Consider the following 20,285-nt stretch of genomic DNA (forward strand, 5'->3'; position numbering starts at 1 on the left):
CATGTATGAAGTCCCAATTACTTGCTGTACTTTTGTTTTCACTGTATTTTCCCATTTACAGAGGAACCTCGATTATCCGAAGGACACGGGTGAAGGTATTTCATTCAAGTAATCAAATGCTGGATAATTGAACGCAGGATAGTTTAGCCAAGCATCGGGACCTTGCAATCTTGACGGATAATTCGCTATTTGGATAATCGAATGCCGGATAGTCGAGGTTCCTCTGTATTTGCCCTGATGGAGAGCTGTCAGTCATCTACACCCTCCTGCAATGTACCTCACTATTTGCCATAACCCCCGTTAAATTTAACACTAACAGTCATCTTCACTGTAATTTTTGTGAATTTGTCCAAAGCAAAATAACTCACCCACACAGGTTTCTGGAACACACAGAGTTATGGATTAGAGTTAGTTTACCTTAACTCTTAACACATCTCTGATATGTCATTTTATCAACAATTATTAATAAATATATCCCTCACCCACAAAAGTAACTGCTTCAAAAAGTAACATTCATACTTTGAATATTTCAAATACTTCAGTCAAATGTTGAATGTTCTGACTCAATGGCATATACAGCACTGGATGGGTGGCAATGAGTAATAGCTTATAACTATAATTTAATCTAGGGGGTCTTTAAAAGCAATGTTTCAGTTCTTTATGGATATCATATAAATCCTAGGATTAAATTACAGCCACATACACACGGTCTGCCATAGTAGTGAAATCCTGTTATACTGTTGGTTTGGCTAGTAGCCAAAGTGATCACACTTACTGACTGAACAATACATCGAGATAGCAATCCCTGATGTGTACTGCTGATTTACAATCCATAATGTTATGCTGAACAGTACTTTTTAGCAGTCAACAGCATTTTTAACAGCTTATAAATAACCTCTTAGAATCTCCTTCTAATGAATCCCAAAATTTACTATAAAAGATTAAAACAATGCTTTTATGTTGTTCTATTTTGCAATCAGACAATCTATTTTCACCATCTCAGCTCATCTGCGTGGATTAGAACAGATTCCCTACAGTGTGGAAACAGGCCCTTCTGCCCAATCAGTCCACACTGACCTTCCAAAGAGTAACCCACCAACACCCATCTCCCGCTGAATGATGCACCTAACACTATGGGCAATTTAGCATAGCCAATTCACCTGACCTGCACATATTTGGACTGTGGGAGGAAACCAGAGCACCCGGAGGAAATCCACGCAGACATGGGGAGAATGTGCAAACTCCATACAGTCGCCCCAGGGTGGAATCAAACATGGGACCCTGGTGCTGTGAGGCAGCAGTGCTAACCATTGAGCCACCGTGCTGCTGTTGAAACATGGCATTTAGTATATTTATTATTATATTATATTTAGCCTCAACTATTCCAATGCTATCCTGACTGGTCTCTGACATGCGCCTCAACGGAAGCTCGAAATCATCCAAAACTCTGATTTCCACGTTTTGATTCATGCCAGGCCCCAATTCCCCATCAGCGCTGAACTTCCTCACTTACAGTGACTCGCAGTCAAGCGATATTTTAATTTTAAAACTATCATCCTTGCTTTCAAGTCTCTCTACAACCATGATGCTCCCTACTTCTGTATTTTCTTTCAGCCCAAATCGCTGTGAAATATGGGCGCTCCTCCATCGCCGGTCTCTTGTACAGCCTTGATTTGAAATGCCCAATATTGGTGGCTGTTCCTCGAATTGCATTGGCTGTAAGCTCTAGAATACATCTGACCCCCAACACATCTCTGCCTCTCAATCTCAATTTGTCCCTTCAAGGCACTCAAACCAACCTCTTCGAAGAAATTTTTGCTGATTTTATTTAATATCTCCTTATATGGCTCAGCTTTATACTCGGTCTTACAACATTCCTGTGAAGTAAAACTGGGATGGTTGATGGATTAAAGGGGTTATACAAATGTAATTTGTTGTTGTTATTATTACTCTACTCATTGCTCTCAACATTCCTAGAAGAACTGTTTCAAAGTGCTGGTAAATGATGTACAGTTCTCAGGGGTTATCTTTACAATTAACCAGCTATGGACAATAACCTGTGCATTTGTGATATTCTTACTGATTCACATACAGGACAGTGTAGATCCATGACCAATCAGTTACAATTCAGGCCATTATCTTTTATTCATTAGAAATCATCATTGGAAACAATCAACCAATCTGGGCTGCTTACTGTGTCACATCCCTCCCAGATCGTTTCAACGCCTTCTATGCTCGCTTTGAACAGATTTCCGTGGAGAGGTAACACCTATTCTGACAAGTCCTGACAAACCTATCCAAACAGTCACTGCATCAGAGGTCAGGTCAGTTTTCCTTCGTGTGAATCCAAGGGACCAGACGGAGTTCCAGACCGTGCATTCAGAGCATGCACTGATCAATTGGCAGAGGTCTTCTCGAATACCTTCAACCTCTCCCTGCAACTGTCCCAACCTGTTTCAAGAGGGCCAACATCATTCCTGAGCCTAAGAAGGCTCAAGCAGCATGTCTCAATGACTACCGCCCGCTGGCTCTAACTTTGGTGGTCATGAAGTGCTTTGAAAGGCTGGTCATGGCATTAATCAACTCCAACCTCCCCACTACTCTTGGCCCACTCTAATTTGCCTATCAGACCAACAGATCCACATCAGATGCCATATCACTTGCCCTTCACTCCTCCCTAGAACATCTTGACACCAAGAACAGCTACGTAAAAATCCAACTCATTGACCACAGTTCAGCCTTCAACATATTATCCCCTCGAGACTGGTTACTAAACTTAGTGACCTCAGACTAAGCCCCAATCTCTGCAACTAGATCCTCAATTTCCTGACGGAAAAAGTGAGGACTGCAGATGCTGGAGATCAGAACTGAAAATGTGTTGCTGGAAAAGCGCAGCAGGTCAGGCAGCATCCAAATTCTTCTCATTCCTGAAGAAGGGCTCATGACCGAAACGTTAATTTTCCTGCTCTTTGGATGCTGCCTGACCTGCTGTGCGTTTCCAGCAAAACATTTTCACCTCAATTTCCTGACCCACAGGCCACAATCAGTGAAGACTGGGGACAATATTTCACCCTTCCTAACACTCACTCCCTGCAGGGATGTGCACTCAACTCCCTACTGTACTCACTGTATACCCATGACTGCGTCAGCAAATACCAGACGAATACCATTTACAAGTTTGCTGATGACACCACCATTGTCGGTCGAATCTTAGATGGAGGTGAAATAGACCACAGAGGGGAGGTGGAAGATCTGGAAAAATGATGCACTAAGAACAAGCTAGCTCTCAATGCAGGCAAAACCAAGGAACTCATTATTGACTTTTGGCGGTATATTACTCATGCCCCCCCCCCCCAACACATTAACAGCACAGAGGCGGAACGAGTGGAGAATTTCAAGCTCCTGGGAGTTGTCATCAACAACAAGCTTTCTTGGACTCTTCATGTGGACACACTGGTTACAAAGACCCAACAACGTCTCTTCTTCCTCAGGCAGCTGAGGAAACTTGACATGACGGTGAATACCCTTGCCAACTTTTATAGATGCGCCATCAAGAGCATTCTGTCTGGATGTACCACTACCTGGTATGGCAACTGTACTATTCAAGATCGGAGACAGTTATGGAGAATGGTGAACTCGGCCTGGACAATCACAAAGGCCAACCTCCCATCTACAGAATCCATCTACCAGGCCCGCTGTCAAGGAAAGGCCACCAGCATTCTCAAAGATCCATCCCACCCTGGCAATGCTTTTCTACAACCTCTACCATCGGGAGAAGGTACAGAACCCTGAACACATGCACCAGCCGGTTTTGTAATATTTTCTACCCTACTATTGTTAGAATACTGCATGGACTCGCAAACCCAGCCTTCACCTGTACCTGTGTTTTTGTTTTTGCTGATGTTTACCCATTATTTACTTATCTATGCTACTTAACTCTGTGATCTGCCTGCATTGCTCGCAAGACAAAGCTTTTCACTGTGCCTCGGTACACGTGACAATAAATTCAATTTAATTCATTCAATTCATTAGAACAAGCTAACAAAACTGTTTGTGATGTCTTTATCTTTAAGGTTGAGAGAAACTATTGAACTGTCTCAGCTGCTTCTGCTCCCTTCCTCACCAAGCAAGATGAAGTCCTTATGTGTGGAATTAAGTTCAATCAATACTTCATTTTCCCTGCTGTATACAGTATCAGTCCAAAGCAAAAGCAGAACATTGAAGAATACCTCGACGAACTTCCGCTGCCAGCTTTCCAGAATAGCTGTTGCCTTTTCCTGGTTCCAGCTGATATCATGGATCTCATAATCATCCTTGAAATGCTCATAAAGTTGCTTGGGGCTCATCAGTAGATACATGGTCTGGAGAGCTTCAGCACTTCAGTAAAGGAAGGAAGGGGATAAACAAAAAATATATTTAACAGACATATAAAAAGAAAAACTTGATGTTCTATAGCATCTTTCGAGGCTTCAGGATATTGCAAAGGCCTTTCATGACCAATGAAGTATTTTAAATTATAAAATTTAATCCTAGGTCAAAGTAAATCAGAAAATTTTAAAAATGAAAATGGTATCATCAGGGAGACTGTGGAATTCAATTGTCTATCTATTAGCAATGATGATATAAACAATATTTTCATTTCAGTGGCAAGCAGTCTTTAAGGTCAAGCAACTTCGGTTGGAACACTTTGGTGGCACTGCAAAGGAGCTCCAACATGATAGAATATGCTCAATCACTGTGTTCTATACCAGGTAGGGCAGGAAGGAGTTGTCAATATGCTTCCATCTAGGACGGGGAAAACGAAACTGTGCTATCAGTCACTTGTATGGATTCTTTTACTTACTCAGTTATAGAGGGGTAAAGTGTAGATTAATTATCCTGCATTCTCTACTCAGGGTACTTGGAATGGGAAAATCAAAAAAAACCCACCATACATACATAAGCACACAGGTACTAAGCCCAGATATCCCACATGGTCAGCCCTGAGCCAGCTCATTTTGGCTGGGATAAAAATAGAAGCTCAGTTCCCACTCCTAATTCCAGGCCGTCGTTTCTGCACCAAGTATGGATATCAGGTGACAGCTGGAGTAAGCATGGCTGTGCAAGTCCACAATAAACCGGCCTGATAACATTTTTACATGGAGATCTGCACCTTGATCAATGTACAGGATTGCTCTTAGTCTCTGTGGAACTGGATGCCAACAACAATCAGGATAAGAAGTATAATAAAAGGATAATTTCAAATGATTTGAAAATAAATGGGGTTATTGAAGGTTAAGTGTGAAGCATTGCAAATGGCTCAGTGGGGTTTCTCCAGTGAGTAAACGTGTTAAACATACTTGGAGAGTTTTGAGTTGTTTAATCTCAGCATGGACAGGAGTAGACATACTACAATTAACCTCAATATAATTGGGCTATGTTGGAAACTCAGCTAGCTCCTAATTGTGATTGAACAGAACCATAGTTGATTAGGTGACTGATGTTCAATATCAGGGCTAATTTATAAGATTAGTGGTTACCTGAAGGAGATACTGGAGTATGCCTGTTACCAACAATGGTGTGGTCAGGGAAGGAGGAAATGGGGGAAGAAAAAAAATGGGCAAGGAAAACAAACGAGTGTGGACAGAAAGTATTTTAGTGAAGATTAATGTGGAAAGTTCAAAAATTCCTGGATTTTCTTCTCAACAAGCTCAGTTTTGATAGGCCCCTGTGTTTAATCATCCATCGGGGCTTCTTTTATATGTTATTTAATCACATTTTTATATACTGAATCTGAAACATTAGATTTCAGTCAGGTAGCCTACAACAGCCATGAGGGATGGTAGGTCAGAATAGTAGAATTCCTCCCAAACTCCTAATAACATCATTATATGCTGGCAGTTCCATTGCGGAACATACAGAAGTGCATGTGCAAATTCAGATTGTGCTTTCAGCTACTGGGCAGCCTGTTGCTTGACACATTGACAACCATAATTCAAAAGTGCAAAACTAAGATATCATAAGTCATATCACAAAGTAATGTTTCCAAGTCATTCACGGCCTGTTTAAAGGGATTGTACCACGTCCAAGGAGATTTCCCAGGTCATATTTCTGGGCTAAAGACCAACTTTGCTGTATCCCTGTTCATTTTAGATTGGTTTTAGATATAGGCACAAACAGAATCAAAAGTATTAGGATTGCATATCATTCCATACAATTTTTTTGTGACCAAAAATATTTTGTTTTTATAACTGGAAATGATCTGTATTATTTTGTCCTGTCTGTAGTTTTCCCTCTTTCCAGAATTATAAATTACTCCCCAGATAGTCAGAGTTAGATAGGAGGATTAGCTGCTAATTTCTACCAGGGCCTTTTCTTGAAAAGGTTGCTGGAGGATGTAAAATGGTAACCCTTAATAAGTCCAAGAAAACTGATGGGATTGTTTCAGTAGCTCCAATCTAGTAAATTATCACTTCTGATAGTGTTTTACACTACTGGCATATCATGTGACTCCAAAACTAAATTCCCACTTACACCATTAATAATAATGATTTCACAGAATCCCTACAGTTTGGAACCTGGCCATTTGGCCCGCCGAGTCTATACTGATCCTCTGAAGAGCATCCCACACAAACCAGCCTCCTACACTATCCCTGTAACTCTACACTTTCCACGGCTAATCCACCTAGCCTGCACATCGCTGGATACTATGGGCAACCTAGCACAGCCAATCCACCTAACCTGCACATCTTTGGATTGTGGGAGGAAACAGGAGCACCCTGAGGAAATCAACGCAGACACAGAGAGAATATAGAAACGCCACACAGACTCCAAGGCTGGTATCGAACCTGGGTTCCTGGCACTGTGAGGCAGCAGTACTGGCCACTGAGCTGCCCCTAACTTCCATTAATTATTAATGGAAGCAACATATTCTTTTGGAGCTTTCTTGAGAAGAATTCCTGAAGACTGCAATGTGAAATAATGGAATTGAGATCCGAAGCGCACCTGCGTAGTTCCCAGCGGACAACAATAAACTTTTTCAGTGCCAGAGGGGCTAAGATCTTTTCTCAATTCTAGAGGGGACTTAAAACTTTCCCAATCCCAAACGAGATCAATATCCTTTCTCAATCCTACAGGATCAATAGCATTTGTAATTGCAGAAGGGTTAACAACTTCTCTAGAGAAGGCACCCACCGGAACGGAAGGATTTTTTAAAACAAACTCTTATTCTCAGTCCAGGAACTTGACAAGATCTCAGAAAAACAGACGAGGCCACTATAGACAAGTGTTGCTGAAGACTCTCATAGAAACCAGTATTCTGAGCATTATATCAACTCATAATATCAACTGGACTTTGTGTCTTTGGGGATAGGCAACAAGGATTTCCACCTACACTGCAATCCACGTGGTGGTGGAATTGTAATCTTAGAAATTTCAGTCATACAACGTTACTTATGTCAGTGTAGCTTCTGTGTTGCCTCTTTAGTATATCTCTTCTGAAGACATTATTTACACTCAGAAACAAAGAGGCAGAAAGATGTTAAAATTAACAATATTTCTTTGAAATAGTTTGACACTTTTAATAGAAGTTATACTGGTGAGAATGCTACTTTGAAAGGAAAACCTAGAAATGGGATTCTTTACTTTAAAATGATTCCTGGTAATAAAGCTTCTTATTCAAACAAGGGTTTCAATGACAAGACCCTACTGCTTTAAAATAGACTGATGGTGAGGCTTGCTCTTTAAAATTGAAAGAGTGATGTAAGAGGCAGGATTATATGACCATCCACTTACTGCAGCTGGCTACTCCAGAGATCAGGTCAAAGGGCAGCACTGATTACCCTTGCAAGGAATTCCTTTGCAATGTGGTTACTGGAAGGCAAATGAGCCTGACTTAGACTTAACCCTTTCAAAACCACTCGGGACTAAAACAAAACAAGCCCAACATTAAGAGAAATAATAATTTTGAGTTTGTGTAATGAGTCAACCAGCTGGCTATTTCTAGTCGGCTCGTTTCCAAGTGGCATGTTTTTTCGGCTATTTCAAAGTGGGGACAATGCCCCAGAGTCAGTTCTGACCAGTGAATAGCCTGGCAACTGTAACTGTCATTCCTGAGCCACCCATCAATGGCACGCACATAGTTTAACTTTAATTTGTAAAACATACGTCCTTCCTTGGATTGACAGTCATCCTAAAATTCAAGTCATTCTATAATTGGCCTGAAACAGCAGTGTGGCTTCATTCTGCAGACAAAGGGCTGTGTTTCAGTGAAACAGAATGCTGATGTTCCACCTCTTACCATCTTGTTTCACAGATTAGCCACAAAACTGTGCACTAACTCAATCTGGAAGTACTGTACCTTACTTTCCAACTTCAAACAAATATCTACTTGCACACCATGAAATGTATGCTTTTCTCACTTTTCACACCTATGCAGTCTTGGGTCCCAATAGTGGGAATTTTCACCTAATTAGAGATGGTTTTCCACTGCAGGCTTGGGATCACATTAAGAAATGGCCAGAATCTCCTTCAATTCACTGGGTGGTGAAATCCTTTGGGTTGGGTGGCGGGAGGAGAAGTGGAAAACAGAGGGAGGATGGGGTTCCAAACGCCCACCGTAACTACAGCAGGAAAACCACAGATAACCTTAAATAAATGGCTACATTTTTTTGGGGGGGGGGGGAGGAGTTCTGCTAAAGATGCTCCATGAAGTTTAATTTCTGTAGTACTTATTAGTCCCTTAAGGCAGAGAAATGGCTTCCATATAATCAGCCTAGGCTGGAATCAAATTGCAGCTTCAGAGCTTTACCTAATGGTGCCCCTTAGGGCGAATTCTAACTCCTTTCATTTTCCTTTTCCCTCTTGCCTTACCTCAGTAATACATTCTGGGAATCCTTCTTCATACCACCCAAAATCAGCTCCTCTTGCCAATGCATAAACTTCTTTGAGAATCCATGGCAGCCTCCAGTTAATTCTAGAGGAATATTAGGAGCCTGTAACAATGTAAAAGATATGTTTAATTCACACTTGGTTAACTTGTGACCTTTTATTATTCATACTGAAGTAGCAAGATCTAATTTCATGTGTGGAGTCCAATGAAAAGGGAGGTACCACTACTCCTTTGAAAAACATATGTAGATACCTATTAATGTATAGGTAGTGGGTTACCTTTATTAGAATCATCTACAGTAGTTCCAACTTCCTGCTCCAATACTTCTCTGAGCACTTTCACTAAGCATTTAATGCAGAATGGGTGATTTTACTCACAACTGCTAATTTGTGCAGGTTTATCCAAATACCCATACTATCTAGGTTTACATAATTTCAAACATTATTGGAAAGAAATTTATACACTGTCAGTCTTGTTTACATTCAAAACCCAAGGGCCAAAAAGTGAAAAGATAATAACATCAACAAATTTCATTTGGCCTCTTGATATAACACCTCAAATGAATGAGGGTCATGCTGAATATTGGAATCTTCTACAACTGAAAGATACATTGGCCCTAACTGCCAGAAACTATAAGGTAAGTTCTGCTCTCTTGCATTTGTACTACATTGTGCAGTTGAACTGTGGCCAGATTTCTGCATTACTGCCTGGGCAATGCTAAGGCCAAAGTTTACATAAAAGCAAGAAGTATGTTAGCATATTAAAAAAGGTTCACCTCCAGTGACTTTTTGTTTCGGGCAGTTGTCGGACATTCCGTGTCAACTGGCTGTAAGCAAGGTCTATCCATGTAAGCATGTCCTACTTGAGCCTTGTCAAGCATCTCCCTGAATCCCTCCAAAGACGCAAATTGCCCCAGTTCATCTAGGAGCTGCACAGGGTCAAGGTTCATCCACTGAATATCTGGTTTCCCTCTGTTTAAAGAAGATTAATTGTTAATTTTTTGCTGAATCAATACACCATTTCCACCTCCAATCGATACCCAACTCTGAAGGAGTCTGTAACAGATAGCCTGGAAACAGACTGAGGAACCAACTCTGCAAAAATTGTATTAATTAACATGCAAGGTCAACTTTCTTTAAGTTTTCATGAAAATTAAATGGGATGGTGCATAGACAATTTGTTGCATGCTCAATCAACAAGCTATACTACGTTCAAAGGCAGCTTTGACTGCCAAATCAATCTTGGTGGTTCTTCTAAAAACCAGCAGATGGAGTGCTGCACTGAATTTCATATAGGATAAATCAAAGACAAAAAAACTTCCTAAAACACAGCATTATCAAACTTCAAACAAGAAGATTATTAAAGCACAATATTTTTCTGCTGTGAAGTAGCATCACAAAACCAATGCCTAACCTTACTCGTGAGGATGAATCTAAAATGCCTTAGGAGTTCAGGTGGTCTCCAATTCTGGTTCTAGCGGGAGACAAGCAGGTTTCCATTATAAACCTGGTTTCATGAAGTCTCTGCTTAGTCTGGTTGTCTCCTGCTTGGCTTGTATGGGGGCAGAAGACTAGTTATATGGATTAGCAAAGGTAAGGATGCTGGGAGCTTGCACTGCTCAAGATCCAGTCGAATCAGTGGATGCTGGCATATTGTTTCAGTGGAAAATATCAGCATTTAAAAGGTGTACAGTCTATAAAACACTGAAAACCATGATTTTAAAAATATTTTATATATTTAACCCTCCAGTTCAATTGGTTGGTGAGAGAGAAGGATTGTGGGTTATTTGGCAACCCCCTATTTCACAGGAAGACAAGTGGTGAAATTTCAGGCTGGCATGAGAAATTTAGCATTCACTGGAGATGCATCCAAATGACCACTTGTACCTGACTATCCCATGCAAATGAGGGGTTTTCCAACTAGTTTTATTAAGGTCAATGTTGCTGAGAGATGCCATCAATGCGATCCTAGAACCGATGTACAGTACCATGGACATTACCTGTCACTGAGCCCTTCTCCTATTTCTATCATTTAATCCATTTCTTTCTGTTACTAGCTCTTGTTTTCATGATAACAACATTACTAGATTTGGAATACACGGCCAGGTGTTACGTTTGTTGTATTTTACAAATGCCATGCTGGGGCCCTCTTATGGTACAGTGGTAGTGTCCCCATCCCTGGACCAGGAAACCTGGGTTCAAGTCACACCTGTCCTAGAAGCGTGTTATATCAGCCCTGAGCAGGTTAATTAAAAAAAAATTTACAAATGCAAATTCTGTGCCAAGTTTGCTCATAGCCTCTGCTTATATTTCTTTTTGAAGTTTTTCAGTCTAACCAAGCTGATCTTATTTGCACAGGAAACCTCAATATCAAGGCTCCTTTTTAGTGGGCATATCTTACCATCAAAACCTTGTTTCAAAAATTCTTTTTCTGTCAAGGGTTTTTTTTGTGTGTGATAATTCTATTTAAACTATGGATTAGCAAGAGGGTAAATGTGTACTGGAGGAGTTACAAGGCAAGACAGCGTAAGGAAGATGAATTATCATTAACCTTGGGGACCTCTTTACTTTTTGTTTTATCTGTTGTCATTTTAACTGTGGGCACTAATTCATTGCCTCCCTACTGAAGATTCAGCAGCTAATCAAAGTCAATGTTACTGATGATGATATTCCAACCACTGAATAAAAATGGCTACTGACCAAAACATTGAAGAAAGAAACATTACTAACAGTATTTTTTTTAGTTATTCAATTTATACTGATGACGAGACTCCCTCTTTATGGAAGTGACAGTATCTGTTTAAGTTACTATGCAGGAGGATTTCCTCTGTCCACTACTTGCAATGAAATGAATAACATATGGATGAAGTATGCTTGTATAAATTGGCTACAATCAGTAAACAGAAGAAATCCCACCCCTGCCCCCCATCTTGTCAGTATGTTCATTTGATCGTTTCACTTAATTCACTTTTCTAATGTGAGTCTCAGTGGAGAAGGTAACTCAACAGGTAATTTCTGTAAATGAAACTGTTTATCCCCAGAGGAAACAATCCACAATCACTTTCTATAGACACACTGCTGTCACTGATGCTTTCCAGAATCAGAAACTCATGCACCACACCTGCCCCAGCCTTTATAGAAAATGGGCAAATAAATCAGGAAACCATACAAATACAAATATTCATGAAATTTAGAATACTATTTTCCCATATCTATTGTATATCTTATTTCTAATATCCTCCTAGATTATGTCAAAACACACAGAAATGGTCTATAGGTAAGTACTTCCTCTTAACAATGCTTACCCATGGTGATACCTTCTCCTTTAAGCTTATATCATTGCCAGATGCAGAGTAAAAGACCATGTATTATCCTATTATGGAGGAACAAAGTGAGGGAAAGCCTGATCAGGCTGCGGTGCCCACTCGTATTTCTTAACTTTGTGCAGTGAGACATGACAATTACTGGAGAACTCTCAAATGTCTTGATATTACTGGCGTGTGGTTTGTCTTGGGTCATTTTAAATTCCTGCAGTGAATGAAGGGAAGGGATCATCTCCTCCTCTTTTAACATGATGATATTAGGATGGTTAATGATGTATGCTTGTTAGTTGAAGGACTGACTAAACTGTAATAAGAAGCAGCCTGAAAGTGAGTGAGTGCCAGCCTTATACTTTTGAGCTTTTCTGTTTGTAGGATTTATACTTAATCAAATAGGACAAATGGTTCAGTGGAGCATTAAGCTATAAAAACACTAGAAAACGAAATAAAAACTAAGGAATAAAACATATCAAAACTAAAAAATATAAACATAAACAAAACATCGATAATAGTAAGCAAATGCATTAATGTACTTGTGTGGAATTACCCCATTAAATTTTATTAAGTCTCTTATTAAAATAATAGAAAAAAATGTTTCATACAAACAAGCTACTATTTCACGCAGAAGGTGCACAATAATTAGCTTAACACTAGACAGAAATAATTGTATGAAACATTTTGTTATCTGATGTGGCAAAACATTCAAATTCTTTTCCCATCATTAGTGTTTCTTTAAAAATGTGATTAGAGTCTTCCTGTTTAAGATCGCCAACTCTGCTACAATTAGGTGGCATTTTAATGAATCAATTTTCCTTCACTGCACACTGTCCACCTGCACATATCCAGGCTATGTGTCAGGCCTGATCAAATTAATTTTTCATTAAAGGTCGTTCCTCTAAATAATCAGATTACGCCCCACAAACACAGCCTTGCGGTCTCCAACGCTGGCTGCCACTCTTGATTGTGTCTCTCCCCCTCCCCCATTGTGCTCGTTCCTCCTCCCACTCACCATGTAACAGCTCTCTTCTCAGCCACATTAAATCATTAATCTCTTCATCTGTAAAATATCCTTTTGTACGGTTTTCTCCCGCCACCACAAAGAGTGTCTTTTTTTCCTCTCTCTCTCTCTCTCCCTTTCTTTCTTCTCATTCCAGTGCATTTCAATACCCACTGCTGCCAGCTCATCACCATTTGGGAGCTGAGTGGAAAACCAGACTCAAGGAATCAGGATAGAAGAAGTTCCTATATGATGCTCATACCCTCCTCCCCAGATTGCCTCACGCCATTCCAACAAGACCTAATAAAGTTCTTCAGAACTGTCAGGTCTTTCTTAGTTACTTTACTGGAAGTCGGGTAGGAGAGGGTGGGAGAACTGAGGCAATCTATTGCCCTTTTTATTTCAAGCCTTTTGGTAACATTTAAATAAGCTAAAATGCTTGATAACTCAAGTAAATAATGATAAAATGTTACTTTGATGAGCTATAGAATACCAGCCATCACAGAGTGATTTAATGTGACTATTTTAAGCATTAGGTGTGCAAAATGGAAGAGTGACATCCAAAAGGTTTCAAACTATCATCGAACAACTGAGATCAGGTAACTGTCTTAAACTTGTAACTGGCTTAAACTTGCTCCATACCATCTGCCTTTATTTAATATCTTGAATATATGCTACATATTAAAAAGGCGGAGGTGGGATAAAAACCAAGATCGCTGAGCCCATTACAGACACCCAGCTGATGTCAAGCAGCAAATGGAGAGTAGCAGAGGGTAACAAGAAGAAGAGGGAAAGATGAACTCCAACGCAGTAAAATCTAGCATTATATTCAGTGTTTCAAGATGGTGCCGGAGAATAGTAATATTTTGTGTATTGCATGTGAAAAACACTTTTTACTGTATTATTATATACATGTGACAATAAATTAAAATCTAATTTAGCACAGGCAGAGGGATATTTAGACAGACAGGCGTTTTACCCATGACTATCAATCGATGCTGATTAATGGGAGAATTCTGTGCTTTAATTATGTCTGTGCATGGGATATCATCACCATAAGTTCAAAACTTATTGGCAAAGAACAAGACGACTGAATAAGTCATACTCAGTTTTACTGTATGGAATTTTGTGGATTTATGGACATATTGGAGATTGGATTCTGAAATAACATCCCTTTCTCCATGACAACTGTAAGCCAGTGGTCTTCCAAAGAATCCATGACACACAGCAAATGAAATGCTACGAATTACAAACAATTTGATGGTTCAGTGCTGGCCATTTCTTGTAAAGGAAATTTGTGAAAAAAAAGTTCTCCTCAAGACATTTCTTTAAAACAAAGCAAGACTTTCCTGTCATTTTAATAAGATCTCATAAGCTTTAAAGCACTATCCAAGTTAAGGCCAGAGTTTCAACTATCCAAAACAAAATTATTAAAATGTTCTCTGAATATTGGTTCTCCTTTGCTATAAGTTTCCTTTTTTGCTGCTTCTAAACTGATTTATCATAAGTAAAGCCTCCCTGCAATTTTGATGTTTTATTCCAAGTGAAGGAATCTTTTTTTAAAAACTGCCAGAAAGAGTGACTCAAGTGTACAGGACATCTCAAATAGAAGACAAGGGGGGATAAAAAGTCCAACTCTGGCAGAATGACACTCCAATAATTCATGAGTGAGGCATCGCATGAAGCAAGTTCTTTCTGATTCCCACATACCAGCGACCCCTTCTACTGCAACCAAAGAGAGGCTCCTTTATCTCCTATTTCTTGCTTGAGTGAGCCTTCTCAAGCCCTTTTGTTTTTCCACTTTTGAGAATAGATTGCCATTCTTTGTTCTCCTTCTTTCTCTCTCTCCCTCTCCCTCTCTCTCTCTCTCTCTCTGTTTCTCCCTCGCGTTTTCAAACTGGCTGAACTGAAGCGGAAGCTGACGGCGCACACAGACTAACTTTCAGCAATGAAGGGGAGGGGGTGGGGAGGGTGGTAGCAAATTGGGGTAAGTTCTGTGGCTCTGAGGCAGTGAGGAAACAAATGGAAAAAAAATGCTAAATCCTGCAAATGTCACATGTCCACACTGATTTATAAAAAAAATGGATTTGAAAGAGTAAGAGTCAGTGTCAGTTTAACACCACAGAGTAAACACAAAAAAAACTGTGAAAAATCTTTCAAGAATGGAATGCTGTCAAGTGAGCTGATTTTAATCGAAAGAGGGCCTTTTTCTTCTCGGGGCATTTTTTAAATAGGGCCCGTGGCATGAATGATGTGTACATTTTATTTGTTGGACAACTTGCAGCAATAAGGCTCCGATTAGCATGAGAATAACTTCAGTTACCGTCTGTTGACAAAGAATTCCCATAGGTCTCTCTGCTCTGCCTGACAAGTAACCACATCGCAGGGGAAGAATGCAAGCCATTGTTCAGTCTCTCACCACTCTAGTTCAGACCAAAAACTTGCGAGAAACATCCAGTGTATCATTTTAAGAGTACCAATCCCTAAAACCCCAGAAACATAATAATTAATAGTCGTACTTACGGTAGGTAAGCAGAACCTCCTTGAAGCCTGGCACCATCCCAGAAACAGTCCAGTGGAGTTAGGATAACACAGGGGAAAAGCTTCTCAATCATCTAGAAGGTGGAGAGAAAGTAAGTAAGCAAATATTGCTGTTTGTACCATCAGCAAATCAAAAAAAAAACTGAAAAATTGGGAGAAAGCAATTTATTTAATCTTATTTTGAATGCTGATTTTCATTAATTTGTCATGGAAAAGTTATTTTTAGTGACTAGGGGAGGGAAAAGACATTATATTGTCCATAAATGTTGGTGGTATGTACACTGGCATCTTAGATTTATGATGATGTAACCCCTCCACTGACCTTCAAGACTTTTCCTGAATTGCAGAAACTGGAAAAACTTGGCTAATTGTCGTAGTCCTAACACAGAGTGAAAACAAATCAAAACAAGGTTTGGAAAGAGGTTTATCATGGCAGACTCTCATTTGTCCATAATGATGAGTGAAAAGAGATGCATTTTAAAGGAAATGGTAATCCTTCAGTGTCTCATCCCAAATAATTATTGTTCATGTGTGATCTTGGATTATGACATATCACCAAGCTGTTCAATCAACTGTGTGTGTGTGTGTGTGTGTGTGTGTGTGTGTGTGTGTGTGTGTGTGTGTGTGTGTGAGAGAGAGAGAGAGAGAGAGATTATCATTGGCTGATTTTCCCCACTTTGTGCGAAGGACAACTGTCATACCATTTTGCCTAAGACCAACTGGCTCATTATCAGCCAGGATCTGAACTGAACGTGTGACTGTCTTGGTTAGCTTCTGGCTCAATAGTGCATTTACCCATGGCCATTGTGGGAGCTTGCTTGTTAAAACAACAATTTCTGACGGATAAAGCAAATGTCCTGAGGTGACGGGAATGACGTTGGCCAGTGGATCATTGAGTATGAGATCCCTGATTGGGGCTGTTAACCTGAGCCATTCAGGAAGCCTTGGCTGTCAGATCTAAATAGGAGACTCAGAGAATCTCCTCACTCTAAGGACTGATTTTGAGCTAGCTGGTCAGAGTCCATGTACTGTGCACTTGTAAATAAAGGGTGACTTGGTGATGGAATATTAGTCTCTGACCAGTTATTTCAGTCCTAAGAAGTCCTAAATAAGTTTTAAAGTGAGTTCCATAAACTGATGTCCAAGCACCACAAGGAAAGTCAGAGTCTCTGTTTTCCTGGACTCCCTACTTCTCACTCATTAGACTCTCTCAAATTCATACCTGACATCACCCCCCCTCCTTCTCAAAACATACCTGTGTGCAATCATTGTTATCATCAGCCTGATAGCTACTTCTTCCCACCGAAATTGAGCAGTCCACTGAGTTTGATGCCTGTTCTTACAGCCAACAATTTCTGCTTTTTAACTTTTGCGCAGTACGCTGGTTTGAATGAGAAGCCCTTTTTATCTAGGTGACAAGACCTAGATCTTTCCACATTGCAACTTGTTCTCACACTGACCTAACTCTTCATTTTTTTCTAATTGTGAAGAACTGCTGCTACATGCGGTATGAAATACAAAAGAAACGACTTAACAGCATTTTCAGAAACATAATGAAATTGGCCAAAACTCTATAGTCCGACCTATGTTTAAAGGCCACAATAATCTACCAGATTTCTACTTTTTTATGTTTAGTGACTTTACATATGAAAAGAACACAGTGCAGTACTAATCTTGCACTTCTAACAAAGGGGTTTCTGATCCTCATAAACTACAGTACTAACTGTGGTCAGTGTTTGATTGATGTTTAATAATTTGTGGTTGTATGTATATGGCTGTGGGGCAGGGGGTTGGGGAGAAGACAGAACAGAAAACAGCAGAGATAATTAATGATGGTGGGTGCCAAACATCCTCTTCCGTTGGAACATATACAGGCTATGTTGGCAGAGACCACGCTGAACTCCAAAACTATTAGCTAGCCATAAATCAGCATAGCCTGTCATCAGCCTTCTGCCTCTGCGTCTCGATCATACTAGTTGGCTTTGAAAGCCTGACAGCAACATGCAAGTTCCATTGTACACATAGCACAGTGTCATATTATGTCAGCAACTCCACATGGGAGCATTTTTTTAAAAAAGAGTCTGCAGTCCCCTCCACCCCCTTCACCATATTAAATTAACCCTTTGCCCTACAATATAATTAATAATATAGATGAAAATTTGTGTTTCATGCCAAAGATGTTGCTAGTCATAATGTGTGGGTACAAGGCATAGGGCTTTAAACAAAGTGCTCTAGGTAAATAGAGATTTATGGGATTTGCTAATACTGTTTAGAGATGAGATGGTTTTCTCAGTTGCTTACCTAGTGAGAAGCACAACAACACAGGCAAGGTAGGCTAGGCTTATCTCCAAACTGTGGTAAATTAGCTGACACTATACCATAGTTAGATGCCTGCTACTATTGATCTCAACACTCTTGAGTGAGGGAAGCACGAACGAGCTATGGCTTCCACACTTGACTCTTATCCAGTGACTTGTGATGCAAGTAGAGAGATGTCGGAATATTTAGATGAACATCGGATTGAGTTCACCTGTAATGCATCCCATGATCACACAGCTTGTCAATGCTCAATATCCAAACTGACAAACATTTATCAACCAATTGGACCATTGGTGAGGTAGACTTGCTGTTTATTTTTGTAATCCACATCTTTCTTTTTATAGAATCCCTACAGTGTGGAAGCAAGCCATTCAACCCATCAAGTCCACACTGACCCTTCAAAGAGCATCCCACCCACCCCCCTCCACTGTCCCTGTAACCCTGCACTTGCCAAGGCTAATCCAGCCTTGCAGCACATTCCTGGATACTATAGGCAATTTACCATGGCCAATCCACCTAACCGCACATCTTTCGACTGGAAAACAATTATTGAAAATCATCTCTACATTAGTTCTCATAGTGGCGTAGCCTAAATAAAGTACCAGCAGGTTGAATTCTGAAATATTTTGTCACCTTGCTACATGGAGATAATACACAATAGGCCACCATAGAACTACTAGATCATAGAGCTGCTCTCTCATTAGAGAGAGACGACTGGTGGTGGTTTTAACCTGAGGGTCACCACGCTTCAGGCAAGTGGAGAGGTTAAGAAGGAGAGCCCTACATAGTACTCGACTGCTAAACATCAGTCTAAATTGAATTATATCAACGTTACTGCAATGTTGCCATCAAATCAGGACATAACAAAGATTCAAGGCATACTTTTAGGTTAGAGGAGAGGAAGCATAATTCTTTATCAGGATAGTAATGTTGAAATTCAGTGGCAAAAGGATGGGTCCCAGGCACTGATAATCACTCATTCTAACAATCAGCAGAAAGCTCTTTGAGAATTGTGAATGAAAAATCAAAGCTTTGTGATAGGAAATTGCAATTTCTGTCATACTCACTCGCTCAATCATGCCATTCTCGATGATAGGCACTCCAGATTTGTAACAGATTTTGTTTAAATCCCAGGACCTAAAAGAAAGGTTAAAGGGCAATGACCTGGTTAAACAGTACACTGATGGAGCCAGCAATGCTAATTACTGAGAGCAAGCATATATGCATTTATTTACAACGTGGATGCCTGAACATTGTACTTTCAGGAATTTAAACTAAACATTCCATTGACGCCATTTTTAAGGATCACCCTATTCCCCCAAAATACAGGTAAGCAGGACAAGTTAGAAGTCTTCTGTCATCAGATACTAGGTATAAACAAGAAAGGATGAGTGAAATGGAAGTACATTGTTCCTATCCTATGAAATCAACTCAGCGAACAGTGAAAGCTAGAGATTAGGCCACCTTGCACCCTATTGTGCTGAGAATGATGTACAGACTTTTCAACTTCAATAGCCAGGAAAAATGAATGATATCAGGCTGACAGCCCATCAAAAAGACATAGGAAGGGGGTCTCATTTTAAGTCTCCATGCTGAATGAGACGGAATGGAAGATTAAGCCATGAGAATTGCCCAGCTCATATGGGACCTATCAGAGGAAACATTCTCCCAAAATATTCACCATGTATCTGAAAAATGGTGAGGAATGCACAGAGAGCTTATCACCACCTGCTGCAGGTTGCTCTGTACCTTTGTTCTGCCCAGAACAGATGAGAATTACATAAAATGCAAGAGCAGAATTAGGAGGAAAAAGTGAGGTCTGCAGATGCTGGAGATCAGAACTGAAAATGTGTTGCTGGAAAAGCGCAGCAGATCAGGCAGCATCTAAGGAACAGGAAATTCGACGTTTCGGGCATAAGCCAGGCCATTCAGCCCCATTCTGCTGCTTACTCCCTGTAACCCTTGGTACCTTTGCCAATCAAGAACCTACCTATCACTGCCTTAAATGCATTCAATTATTTGGCCTTCACAGCTCTCTGAGGCAATGAGTTCCAGAGATTAAGCACCATCTAGCTGGAGAAATTCCTCCTCATCTCATTTCTAAACAGTCATCACTTCACTTTGAGGCTGTGCCATCAGGTCCTTGTCTCTCTGACTGTGGAAACATTTTCTCCTTGCCCACTCTATCCAAGCTGCTCAGTATTCTGTAAATATCAATAGAATCCCTCTCATCCTTCTGA

At 40.2% G+C, this 20,285-nt stretch overlaps 1 protein-coding gene across 1 annotated transcript in view; it reads right to left on the reverse strand.

The window, feature by feature from the left end:
* Positions 1 to 20,285, reverse strand: part of ptch2 (patched 2) — a 112,216-nt gene that overhangs the window by 52,663 nt on the left and 39,268 nt on the right. Inside the window, exons 4-8 of the mRNA XM_060830522.1 lie at positions 19,113 to 19,182; positions 15,709 to 15,800; positions 9,645 to 9,840; positions 8,851 to 8,972; positions 4,230 to 4,377 (exon numbers count right to left, since the gene is read on the reverse strand). Coding sequence (XP_060686505.1) covers positions 4,230 to 4,377; positions 8,851 to 8,972; positions 9,645 to 9,840; positions 15,709 to 15,800; positions 19,113 to 19,182 — 628 coding nt within the window. The remainder of the gene's footprint in view (positions 1 to 4,229; positions 4,378 to 8,850; positions 8,973 to 9,644; positions 9,841 to 15,708; positions 15,801 to 19,112; positions 19,183 to 20,285) is intronic.

This window comes from Hemiscyllium ocellatum, chromosome 9 (genome assembly GCF_020745735.1).
Source record: "Hemiscyllium ocellatum isolate sHemOce1 chromosome 9, sHemOce1.pat.X.cur, whole genome shotgun sequence".
NCBI classification, from domain to species: Eukaryota; Metazoa; Chordata; class Chondrichthyes; order Orectolobiformes; family Hemiscylliidae; genus Hemiscyllium; species Hemiscyllium ocellatum.